The sequence below is a fragment of the Metopolophium dirhodum genome, chromosome 1 (assembly GCF_019925205.1).
Source record: "Metopolophium dirhodum isolate CAU chromosome 1, ASM1992520v1, whole genome shotgun sequence".
Classification (NCBI taxonomy): domain Eukaryota; kingdom Metazoa; phylum Arthropoda; class Insecta; order Hemiptera; family Aphididae; genus Metopolophium; species Metopolophium dirhodum.
The window spans coordinates 71,721,377-71,734,441 of record NC_083560.1 but is presented as its reverse complement, the minus strand read 5'-3'; the positions used below and the strand labels follow the sequence as shown (position 1 = coordinate 71,734,441).

Below are 13,065 nucleotides of genomic sequence, written 5' to 3'. Positions count from 1 at the left end.
TTACTGCAGTGAGTCACACCAAAAAAGAGTTGAACATTCACAATTTTTTTAAGAGTTGTCATTTTTCACAGGCCACGAAGTGCGCAGGAGCAGCTAGTATTTTATATATATATATATTTATTTGTTTATTTAACGCAATTCGGTAATTCAAAGAGATAAATACAAATTAAATACAGAAAAATTATAGTAACAATAGTGATAAAGTGATCTTACAGAAAAAACAAGGTGAAACACAATAATTCATAGTGCAATCTAACTAAATATTTGGAACAATTATAAAATTATATGCTAATGTATGTACAACTAAGTCATATAGAAGTTTGTACATTTGATGGGTAACGAAGTGCACGGGATCAGCTAGTAATTAATAATCGGATGATTCATTGTAGAATGAATAGTATATTTTTTTCCAATGCAAGTCGTATAAATGATGTATTTAATTTATGTAGGTTAATATGGCTTATTAACCATACAGTGGTCTTAGGATAATATATTATGTTAGGTTGTTATATTGTTTCAATTAGTTTTGTATTATTTTTCAAAGAAATTTATCTACATTCTACAAATGTCAACTGTTGCTTATTGTTCGTGAAATGTATTATAAACATTTAGGATATCCAATTTCAATCAAATATAAACCGTTTGAAAAGAAAAAAGTAATTTTGAAAAAAAAAAAAACTATTGAACATTTAGTGTACGAGTTTGTTTTGGCAATAATGTTACTTTTTTACAACATGCATACAACATTGAACATTTTTAACGTGTTTTTTCATGTCGGTATAATTACGTAATACTATTGAACTCTTTTTGTTAAGTACGTTACAACAGTATGGAAAAATTATGTATGTAATTATTCCATTTTACACCGCAACGTTATATTTTCATTGAGCAAAAGTTGAAAAATATAATTTATTTTTAAATTATATGCGTACGCATAATATTTAAAAACAAAAACGAAATTTCAAGATATTTTACAGAGCTTGTTGTGAATTTACGTACCTATGTAATAAACATATTAAAATAAAGATTGTGAACTTCTAAAATATACGTAGGTTCTTAGAATTAAAGGAAGGTTTTTCCAATTAAAGTTATCAATAATAGTAAATGTCAAAACAACATCAGGGAACTCGCTCATCAGCTGTATAGTAACTATCCAGCGTATATCGTCATTGATTGGGTCACTATAGCATCCATACTGCTGTAATGAATGTGTTGAATTTGAATTCATTATTTAATTCAATAATTATAATAGTTGTATACGAGAAACGGGTCTGAGCCCTGATGAGAAACTATGACGTGTCTGTTTAGAATTCTAAGGATATTTTATATCATAATTTTATCAGTAGTGATTTATAATAAAATAATTTCCCGATTTGTATCACAATAGGATAACAAATTAATATAATTCTGAGGTTCAGATGAATTTTCGAATTTTAGAACGCTTCAGAAATTTTTGTCCATCTACCTTCGTCAAATGTGCTCCACTCCATACCATATCACACAGTTTGATAATCTACAAAAAGACCATAAATTCAAACATTAAATCAGCTACCAAAAAGTTTATACTTCTCTGTTTGCCAAAGAGTTCAAAATCATTAAAATCCACTAATTAAACTTAAAATATTTCCTCTCGCACTATCTATGTAACTTCTCTGGTAGGTATAGGAATTTTTTTATTGTACATAAGCTTGTATTGATTTTAATTATTTATTTTTAATACATAAAAATTTATATTTTCATCATTAAATTGGTATAAGATAAATAATTGTTGACTGTTAAAAGCAATGAAAACTTCTTATCATTAAATAACGAACAAGAATAAATATACAAATGTATTGTAAATAGATACAAAAACAACCTAAACGTTTTGAAGTTTATATCATATTTAGAAAATTATAATTTAAATATTAAGTTGGAAATGCATATTTCTTTGCAACTATTATTATCCGAATAGATCACAAAAAAAAATAAAAAATCGAGATTTGGTACAAAACTGGTTGGTATTGCGTGAATATTTATTTTGTTAGTTTTTTTTTCCCAGAAGTTACTAATTTTTTACCCCCACAATAATCCAAAGATAACATTACATTTTTGATGTTTTGGTCATAGAAAGTATAATATAAACTGAAACGAATTTTCTGCTCAATGACACGATGACAGACTCACAACAAAACAAAAAAAACACATATTTGTGTAAAACCAATACATTCTTTGCTTTGACTGATGTGCTGCTATGGTGTTTCGGCACTCGACACTCGTCTCCTTGCCCGAAATTAATCTCTTGAGAAAATCCCGTTTTAGATAAGTCACACGTGCTGGTGTGTTAGCGGTATGTTGTCTTTTGAAACACATAGCTATTAATCATTACAAAGATATCGAATGGGACTCAAACGCGTTATTTATTTTGACCGTAAAATTAACCAATTTTTTGCCGTTTACTCGAAAATTAATGGACGTTTTACAATTTTTACAATCCCAAAATTCAAAACGCGTATGTGTGTATTATACTGGGTGATTCATCGAGCATATTTACCCACTCCTTTTTCTACAATAATTGTTCAGTTATTCGAAATCTGTTTTTGGAATATTCAAACATAGGTACTTCTAGACCACAGAATATTTTCAAATTTGTGAAATATTTGGTTCTACTTAAGGCAAGTGTTCAGTGAAGATACAAATTTCTATCTTTCAAATAAAAATAACAATTTTCCACTTTAACGTGGTCGGGGAACCTGTTATATTTAGATGATTCTGTGAGGGTTTTCAGAGCCCTTTGAGTTATATTTTAATTTTTAATCGTAGTTTTCGGAAGCTTCAGGAAAAATAAATCAAAAATTATTTGCAGTTGATGTGGTTTATTTTTATCCACACAATTACAACAATCATAGTTACACATTAAATATAGTATAATGAAAGACTGACGAATAGTATGGTTATCCGGAGTACATTATTAGTGGTGGGGTTGCTGTTGTCCCGGAACTAACGAACTTAACATGTTGTGTATCTTATAAATGTTAACAATTATATGTGCATATGTGTACCCGGATGACTATAATATTATGTTTATCAAGGGCCTACTTCCTTATTATCAATACTTATATTTATACTTCCTAGTATACAGTATATTATGCAATAGTGCCCCCGTATATTATGATCCGCTGCACTACCTGCTGTAAATTATTATTTAGTGGATAATTTTTCTGAACATTAAATTACCCCAGGACCTGGTTAAGTAATTAGGATAGCCGAAATTAATAAACCACAAATACAAATTAGATTCTTTAAATTTAAAATATAATAATGTAAGTAACTAAAGTAAATACATCTTAACACAAGTAGGTGGCACGTGACATATTATATAAAATTATTTGAATATTAATAAACATTTGACATAAAATCGTAGTGTTTCATGATAATATTGTTTACTGTATAAGACTATAACTACTTATCTGAGGTATTATATTTGCTAATGCAATACCTTAAATGGAATTAAACAAACTTGAACGCAAAATGATACACGATGTTTTTAATATCCTGAGTATTATCTTTTTTTGCCCAGTTTAGATTACTATAATATTACAATATTGATATTTTTTTTTTCGTTTACTTATCTAAGAGTATCAAACGAGAAATATTGTTTTTTCATCAATGTTCTATAGCCATTCTAAAAAGTATTAAATTCTCATTTTATTTTGAGAGATCTGTGAAAAATATTATTTCTAAAGATATTTTCGGATGCTCATTATTCTTATTTATGCTTACATTTACAGTACTATTTTTTTTCATCCATTATTCTTTTTGGATAACTATTCACCAGTGGCCATCTTTCATTTTTTTTCCTTTCTTTACAGACTTCAAAAAAATTTAACTTTAACACACATACAATAATATTTCTTGTGAGTTATTATAGATATTATTTTCATTAAACAATAATAATATATGGCTGTTCAAATAGTTAATAATGTGTATAATAGAATCCAAATCTTTTCAAACAGTAAACCAGACGTTTTATGGATGAATCAATTAGTGTATAGTTTTATCTCAATTTTCGATACTAGAAAATTGCAGCTTTACAATTTTTGTTTTAATGCATTGACTTTTGTTGATAAATATACTGAACTCGATAACTCGTAAAATATAATTGTAAAGTCTCTAAAAGTTAAGATATTTTATTAAATTATATTTACTAAAATTGTTAAGAAACTACGTGGTACAAAGTTTTACCCAAGTTCGACAAGTTATACAATACACAAAGAAGACAGTACAGAGTTCATTTTATTTCTTGAACAATTTTGTGACAAAATTCAAACTTAAATATATGAATTTGTTCATTTAATAAATTTAACAATGTATTAATTTGTATAAATAATTTAATTTTACTTAAACAAGCTATTTTTATAGTTTTAACTACTTTTGAAATTAAATAGTTCATGCGAAAAAATTGCACATTCTCATTTAAGTAAATTTCATAATATAAAAATTATTTCTTTCAATTAATCATAATATTAACGAGAACCATGTTATAACACAGTTTACATTATAAATAAAAATTGTTAGACATGAATCGTCCTAGGTATTTATCCGACGTTGATAAAAATAACAGTACGTACAAAATATAATATTTCAATCGTATAATACTAACTGACTACTATTCGGAAAATATTTGTGTCATTTTAATGTTATAAAATGAATAATAAAATCAGAAATTGTAAGTTATAACGCATCGTTATTATAAAATTATTCTAACTAACAGTAATTATGATGAAGGAGAAAATACGTTACGTTTAGATCAGTTGTCAATAATATACCATGTTTCTAAATATGAATGTAAAAACTTGCTTAGAAAAACGAAATTACGTAAGTCATTGACTTTTCTTAAAATATCTGTCTTAGAATGTATTATTTTGTGTATTGAAATTATAAATATATTGGTCCAACTCGTCTTAAAATTTAATAATAAAATAAAAATGATATTATATATATTTGGAAAACAAGTTCTTTATAATAAAATAATGTATGCTATATAATTAGAATACAATAATATTATTATTATTATAATATTGTTATTGTTATGATGACTGTAAACATACTGTATAAAACGCATTTGATTGATATTTATTTAACTTCAATTGTCAACTGCATTACACATTATATTTTCAATATTTTATTAATAAAGTTGCTCGACTGTTTTTGCATCAGACACGCGTTGTCATACATATATTCAAGATATAAAAGGGTAATAATATTTTAATAACTATTTACTCGAAACTTTATTTGTGTGACTGACTCACACTCACGCTCGCCTATTTGTTATTTATTCGCAATTTTCGGTCTGTACCTCAACGAGATTATCCGAGTTATAAATGGTTTTTACTTCTATATTGTATTAAAATATTCACTTATCTATGAAATATACAATATATTATTTTTATAACTCATCTGTTGTCTTATTGAATCCAAATAGGTTCAACAAAAAACATTTTGAATACAATCATAATATATGCATATAATTTTTTACTTTTGTCTATTACAGTCATAACTTTTGGTTTTACATAATTGACAAACATTCGTGTAATGCATAACATGGTAAAACAAAAATGGTTAAGTAAAATAGTAATACGTTGGATAAGCACATTCGCAGTTACACTTTATAAAGATTTAATTTATTTGTGTTTGTTTTATAATACAATTTATACTATAAGACAATTATGTAATATTAAATTTTAAAGATATTTAATCTTGTTCAAATTTAATTCCATTACTTTTTAAACACCTATATACGGGTAGATTGTTATTTTTGATATAATTATCCGTCATTTTTAAAACCATACTGGTAGATAAGCATATTTATAGGCAATATCTGTATGCCCAATATAGAGTTATCAATTTTCTTATATCTGTATTGCACACATTGACTTAGATATATTATTATCTTTAGGTATAAAAACTATGGGATAATATCTATAATGAAATAATTTTTCTAACTTGTTTTCTGAGTACCATGACCATGGTATAGTGTGTAATGAAAGACGGTATAATTCAATAGCAATGTTAGTTTAATTTAATTATTAATTTTCTCAAAAAAAAAAATAATAACAACTGACGTTACATTTTTATTTCTGTGCATTTCAATAAATAAAAATTCTGCAATAAACAATTCAATAGGTATAGTGTTATTGAAAATGTAATAATCGTCATGAATTTAATATTCACAGCACATCAATAGTATAATACTTTTTCGCATTAATTTAACACTTATAAAGATATTATATTAATATAAAATTGAAATCATAATAATACCAAATCACATTTTTATTTGCATTTTATATATTTATTCAAGACAAAAAAGTCATGGTGGCTTAACGAAACAACTGCAGAGACTATGTCTAGCCTCTAGATAGAGTACATTTTTTATCGTTACTAAATAAGTGTAAAGCGGGAACATTCTGCTGTAGAGTATAGGTATCTAGATGAGTCACAATGGCTCTATTATAGTAATGAATGTGTTAACTTTGAATTCAATAATATAAAATAATTATATATGAAAAACAATCCTACACGGTATTTCAGCCTATAATATTTCTAACTGTATTTTATGATAAAATTGTGATTCAAAGTCATTTATTTTACTATTAGACATTATAATCTGGAGAATTTCATCAGGGAACAAGGAATACTACGCACTTGGAACACTGTTAAGATCGAAACAACTGTCCATGCGATCAAAAGAATATCTATATTCCAGCTTTCTACGACCCGTTTTGACTTATGAATGTAAAACCTGGTCGGTGACTTAAAGGAGATGAGGAGAAGATAAACGTCTTTAAAAGAAAAATACTACGTCGAATTTATGGCCCTTTAATTGAGAATGGAGAATTTAGAAGGAGAACTAACCAGGAACTTTAAAACATTTTTGATAAACCCATCATTAGTTCGTATCTAAAAAGTAAAAGATTAGAACGATTGGGCCATATTTGGAGGTCTGAATTGGTAGCAAAAAATATTTTTACTTGAAGACAGAACGGTAAAAGACCCGGGTTTGACCAAAACAAAGATGGGGGGATAGGGTGAAAATGGATGTCATGAAAATCTCAAAAGAGACAAGAATTAAAGAGAGCGAAGATAAAGATAGGTGGAAAAGAGTGGTTGAGGCAGTTAAGGTCCTAAATGGACTGTAAAAGCTGGACAGAAGAAGAAGAATTAGACATTATTGTACCATTATAGGTTTAATTAATTTTTAACGAAAAAAATTGCATTTTAAAATTGCAATTGGTTTCTAAAATATAATAATATGCTTTAAAAGTTTCAAGTACCCAAGAATAATATTTTTAAATTGCAAAAAAATAACTAAAATTGTTAAACTTCGTTTAAACATCTAATTTTGTCGAAATTTAAACTTAAAATATCTATAAAATAAACTGAATTTATATATATTATTTATTAAATATTTTTGTTACAGTATTAAATATTTATAAGAATTTGTTTTACATTTTTAATCCTTATTTATAAAAATTTAACAGTTTATAACTATTCAACTACAACAAAATTTGGAAAGTGTTGAGATATTGATAAATTTTGTCAAAATTTAATAAAAAATGTTTAAATAAAAATTGAGTTTCTGTATCTTTAATATTTCTCAACTAATTTATAACAATTATGATGAACCTTTTAATACATTTTTAAATATTTAAAAGAATATTATTAACACTTATAGAAAAAAAATTAATAAATAAAAAAATTAAATGTCTATAAATAGCTTAAAACAAGTTAAAAGATGTTGATTTCATCTAAACAAAATGATAGAATTAATATTTGGTGAAAATTTCAAGTAGGTACTTACACGATTATTAGTTTTTTTTTTTTTTTATTGGGTAACCCGCGGCAACATAGGCCATTGGGTGTGGGTAGGGCACTGTAGGTTTTATATTGGGTAGGTTTGGTAGGTTTTATATTGGGTAGGTTGGTACACGTGTGTGTTGTGTTTGGCAGAATTTCTAATGGGGCACCCGTAGATTTCTGCCGTGCCCCGGGGTGGGGGGATGGCGGCACTTGTTCTCCGGACACCGTGACTTGCACGGAGAAAAATGCCGCCCAGTGGTCGAGGATCGAACTCGGATCGGCTGTGCCGAATCCGTCGCGTTAGACCGCTCGGCCACCTCGTCCCCCTATTAGTTTTTGTATTACAACGAAATGAGAAAATCGTTCTATAAGAATTTGTTAATTTACGGGTGAATATCTAATGTCTAACTTCAAAATCTTATAAAAAATTAATTTGAATTTCCAATAAACTTTTATTTTTTGTTCAATATAGGAAATAAACTTATAGACAATTTTTATTATATTTTTAAAATCTTAAATACGTATTGTAAAAGTTTTTGAATTTCTAAATCAAAATAATTTGTACATTTTCCTTATTTTGTAAAAATTGTAATTCAGACGTTCATAAATGATTATTGTGGATTTGTGCAAAAACTATTTTTAATTTTCACAATCAACTACTATTGAGGAACTTTGTATTCAGTTTTTCATTATAAACAGCATAAAAAGAATCAAAATATTTAAAAAAAAAACGAACAGTATATAGCAAATGCTAATGAAAATGAAAATGAAAATGTAATATAATATCTACGGTCATTTTTTTTTTTTGCTCTTACATCAAAACCTAAAATTGATTTGTCGAAAACTGATTTTTTTGTAAAAATTCCCGTTTTTCCTTAATAATTTGTATTGTTTTTTCCGATACTTTTGAAAACTACTGGGAATTATTATCTCTCAAGTGCACCAACAAGATTGTGTTTCAACCAGAAAAGTCAATGAAGTTAAAAATCGAAGGATTATTTCGGCTACCAGGTACTTATCATGTACATACTTCTCATAGAGACACACAGAACAAACAACGCACACATCACAGTCAGATCAAGACATTCATCGCACCACTCAGAATCTGATATATAATATGATATTACTTAAAATCGACATAAAATATGAACGTTTAAAAGTAAATATCAACGTAAACAGTTTAATTGAGTTTACAAATAATTACAAACATCTCATTTTCCAAATATTTCCAATGAATGTAGTTGTCAAGTACTCTCGTCTGTAGTATACCGTGAATTGTATATAACATAATAATATTATATACCTACCTATTATATTATATTTTATTTCTATACACACTATATTTTATTATATATACATCATATTATATAATGTCAATACGACCAGTACGATATTTGTCTTTTGTGGTAAAGTAAAATAAAGTTGCTTCCCTGTGTATCTGTAATAATAATATATAGTTCAGCGTGTGCAATGATCGTTGAGAAATTCGCCGAGTCAATTTCTGCACGATAATAGACCAGACCGGAACACATTTATCTTGAACGTCAGTGGCCAGGATACGTTTTTAACGTAACTTTACTGCGAAAAACAACATTTCTCGATATATTATTTCGCAGACCAAAAACGGAATTATTTCACTTTGCGTGTCGGTGGACGGCTGCAGTATAGGTAACAAAATACCAAACAATTGGGCAAGGTCTCGATTTTGATAGACAAATCCCATCCCTGACAGATGACGGTCAAATACATTATATATTATTATTATTATTATTATTATTGTTATGATGTACGTAATTGCGGTTTTGTTACACTTCTGACTTCCGAAACATTGTTCACCGTTGCTTGACCGTATCGATTTTCTGGCAGTTATTAAACGCTTATATCTATGACAGTCGACCTAAGTATACGCTTTCGACAAGTATTTTCTCTTTTTCGAATAGGTTCGTGTTTCTCATGATAGGTATATTATTATGATATCATTACTTCGTTTTACATATTATTATTATTATTATTATTATTTTATAATTGACAAATGTTGATCACACGGCGTCTTAGATATGCAATTTAGCTACACTACTGTAGTGGTTTATTTTGTAAGGTATTATATTATTATTATCATCACGATATTTTAATATTATTTTATATTTCAACATTATTATATAATAAAATGATTATCAAATTATTTGAATTTATCGGATACACTTATTCTTTCAGAAGTCTGTTTTCTAGGTAATTTAAATATAAGTTAAATCACATCAAAGTCCGATTTAAATGACAAAAATGCAGAAGTAATGGGAAATAATAGTATCAGTATGATATATAATAATATGTCTACGCGTATAACGACTAAAATCAATTCTAAGTAACCGTGAATGAAGTAGGTAATTATTAGAAATCGTCCGCATTCATGATAGAAAAAATATAATCTAACGTTTAACAGTGTATGAAAAGTTATTGCAAATGCGTTATATTTGATAAAACTATGACAATTATTTATTGTACTTAACTCTTTATTATTGTTTCGTCTACTCACTGTTTACTTCATATTATATTGTAGATTATACAATAATTCTTTCACACTATAGAAACTTCCGTGTCTGTGGTTATACTGTGACAGTGAGAGTATGCTTTTTTAAATGTCTAATAATTTTTTTGCGGAGGGTTGGAGGCTGAACGACTAATCATAAGCACTAAAATAAATATTGTACATTGCAATCGATGTACACTAGGACTCAAGCGTAATAATTTACAATTAAACTACATTTATGGCAACAACTACAAAAACGTGTAGGTAGTTACCTAACAAGGAACGAGCATTGTAAATGGTTTTGGGATTAAAGCTAGACTAACATTTATTTTACTATTTTTTCCTTATTCTTTCAGGAGCTACCCGTTGATTCATTCCCGCGTCGATATCAACCGCTTGAAGGATACTTCCTACGAAGTGATCATCAGCGTGCTTATCTCCGACGACGACATCACCACTCAATCCACTTTGGACTGCGAACTCAAAATCCCGGACACCCCATACGTCAAGAGAAAGACTTTTGTTTTCTTCCAAGGTAGGTGTACTATTGATACTATTTTGTTTCTCCCGTCCGACTGCAGACGTGAGACGTGTGATGAAAACGAATCGATCGAACTGAAGAACAGTCTACCGCGTTTACCAATATATAGATATATAATTATTTTTAGTATCGTCGTAGTCATCACGAACACGCCATTATAATATTATCATTATAGTATTATTGTAATACGATCGTCGAAAGTACGAATGCAGCGTGCGCCGACGCCTGTCGAAATATGTACTACGTTTGTTTTTGCCTTTTAACAGTTGAGTGAACTTTTAATCACCGTATCGTATTATTATTATTATACGTACGCAGTGCTCGCTGTATAATGACGGTTTGGTCACACGCGAAGAAGAAGAATAGTACGCAGGTATAAGAAAAAAGGTTAGGTTCTATGTATTGCGCGTATATAATATTATGACGTGTGTTTGTGTGTGGGTGAAAGTGGTTATATCGGGTCTGAAACGACATGCGGGTCATGCAGGTGGGTAGGTGGAGGTTAAATCGTTGATGTATAATAGAAACAACGTGTGTAAAATTGCACGGAATGCATGCCCTCGTATGAAATAATAATAATAATAATAATATTATGGCTAACTTAATAATAATATATCATATTAGGTAGGTAGGTGTAAGTAAGATGTAGGTGGGTCGTATGTATATAATATAAAATTATTATTTTATCGCGGGTCGCCAATGTTTGCAGTACACTGGTGCATAAGTCGGTGACGATACACCTACGCATGGTATATAACATTTAAATATTTTTCGGATACTTGGCTATTACTTAATGGCCGGGTACTCAATATTATAGACCCAGTACTCGGCGTAATGCTACTGTAACGTGGTTGGGGGAACAACCAGTTAAATATAAGATATCCAGCGAGAATCGTAGGATCCTATGGATATAAATACCGTAGCCAGGGGCAGATATGTAGATACCAGGATTTTAAATATATTTAAATTACTAGGATTCCTTTTCAGTTATAATTAAGTTTTATTGTCTACTAAATACTTACAAATATTAATACTCACAACTATATCAACTATGTTCTATTATACTATGTAACTGTATCGTAGTCATATGGAATCCGGTAATCATAGTGTGTATAGTGAGGTCTAAAGTGCACAGCGAACTAACTTACTAATACATTGTATGTGTTGGCCATAGGCCTTACAATTATGTGTGTGTTTTAATATTGATGTATCGGTCAGCAGTTAATCGTACATACAGTAGAGTTCGTATTATATACATAGGTGTCATGTAACATATTCATATTTATAATTGTTACACTAAATTTTTACTTGACTTATATCCGGTAACTGGCAAACGCTGATAATCTGTACATGAATATAATATGCATATCTATTGGCTATTAAGTATTAATTTAACGGGATAAATCTTATGTAATGAACTATGATTTATTTTAGTACATTTTGTAATAACATAATCAATTTACAGTAATAGCCAGTATGTTGTAAACAAATGCTGTTATCTTCTACAAAATACAAGAATAAATCTCATGTTTATTAATAAATTATATAATAAGCATTTGTAATTAAAATGCATTGAAATAAATTTATATATTATTATAATTAAATTAGGGTGACAAGGAAAAAACTATTTTGATTTCTAAAGGTCCCGCCTGCTTAAATTATTTCTCTATCTAATAAGAAAATTCACAAAAAATTTCAATTTTTACTGGTTGATCACTTATGTTAAAATATCCGAAAGCGGTCGTGAACAAACTCAATACCGGGGTAGTGATTTTCCCATCTCAGTGCCTAGAAATATCAGGACACGAGCCAGAGAAAAACACAGACGCTGCGCCGCAAAGCTGGTGTCGTCGGTGGAAGACGAGCCAAACTAAACATATGGAATTAATACCAATAAAGATAATGAAGTTACAACCCCAGAGATCCAGAAGACTCAGGGGTTTGTGATAGTAGGTGGATTTTGGTTAACAAGTTTGGGTAGTGTAAAACTGGAGGTCGAAATTAGTGCTAGCAGTGTATCTGTTGGCAGTGGATCCCAAGACATAGCGGAATTGGAAAAGTCTGAGTTATAAATATCGGGCATACGAAGAAAGAACAGTTAGTTGGAATGCTCTAAAACTACGTAAGTTTAATGATTTCATTTTTTAGTCAGAATCGT

The 13,065-nt window shown here is 28.7% G+C and overlaps 1 protein-coding gene across 1 annotated transcript in view; it reads left to right on the top strand.

The window, feature by feature from the left end:
* Window positions 1-13,065, top strand: part of LOC132934541 (uncharacterized) — a 424,794-nt gene that overhangs the window by 319,553 nt on the left and 92,176 nt on the right. The window contains exon 6 of the mRNA XM_061000860.1: window positions 10,723-10,901. Coding sequence (XP_060856843.1) covers window positions 10,723-10,901 — 179 coding nt within the window. The remainder of the gene's footprint in view (window positions 1-10,722; window positions 10,902-13,065) is intronic.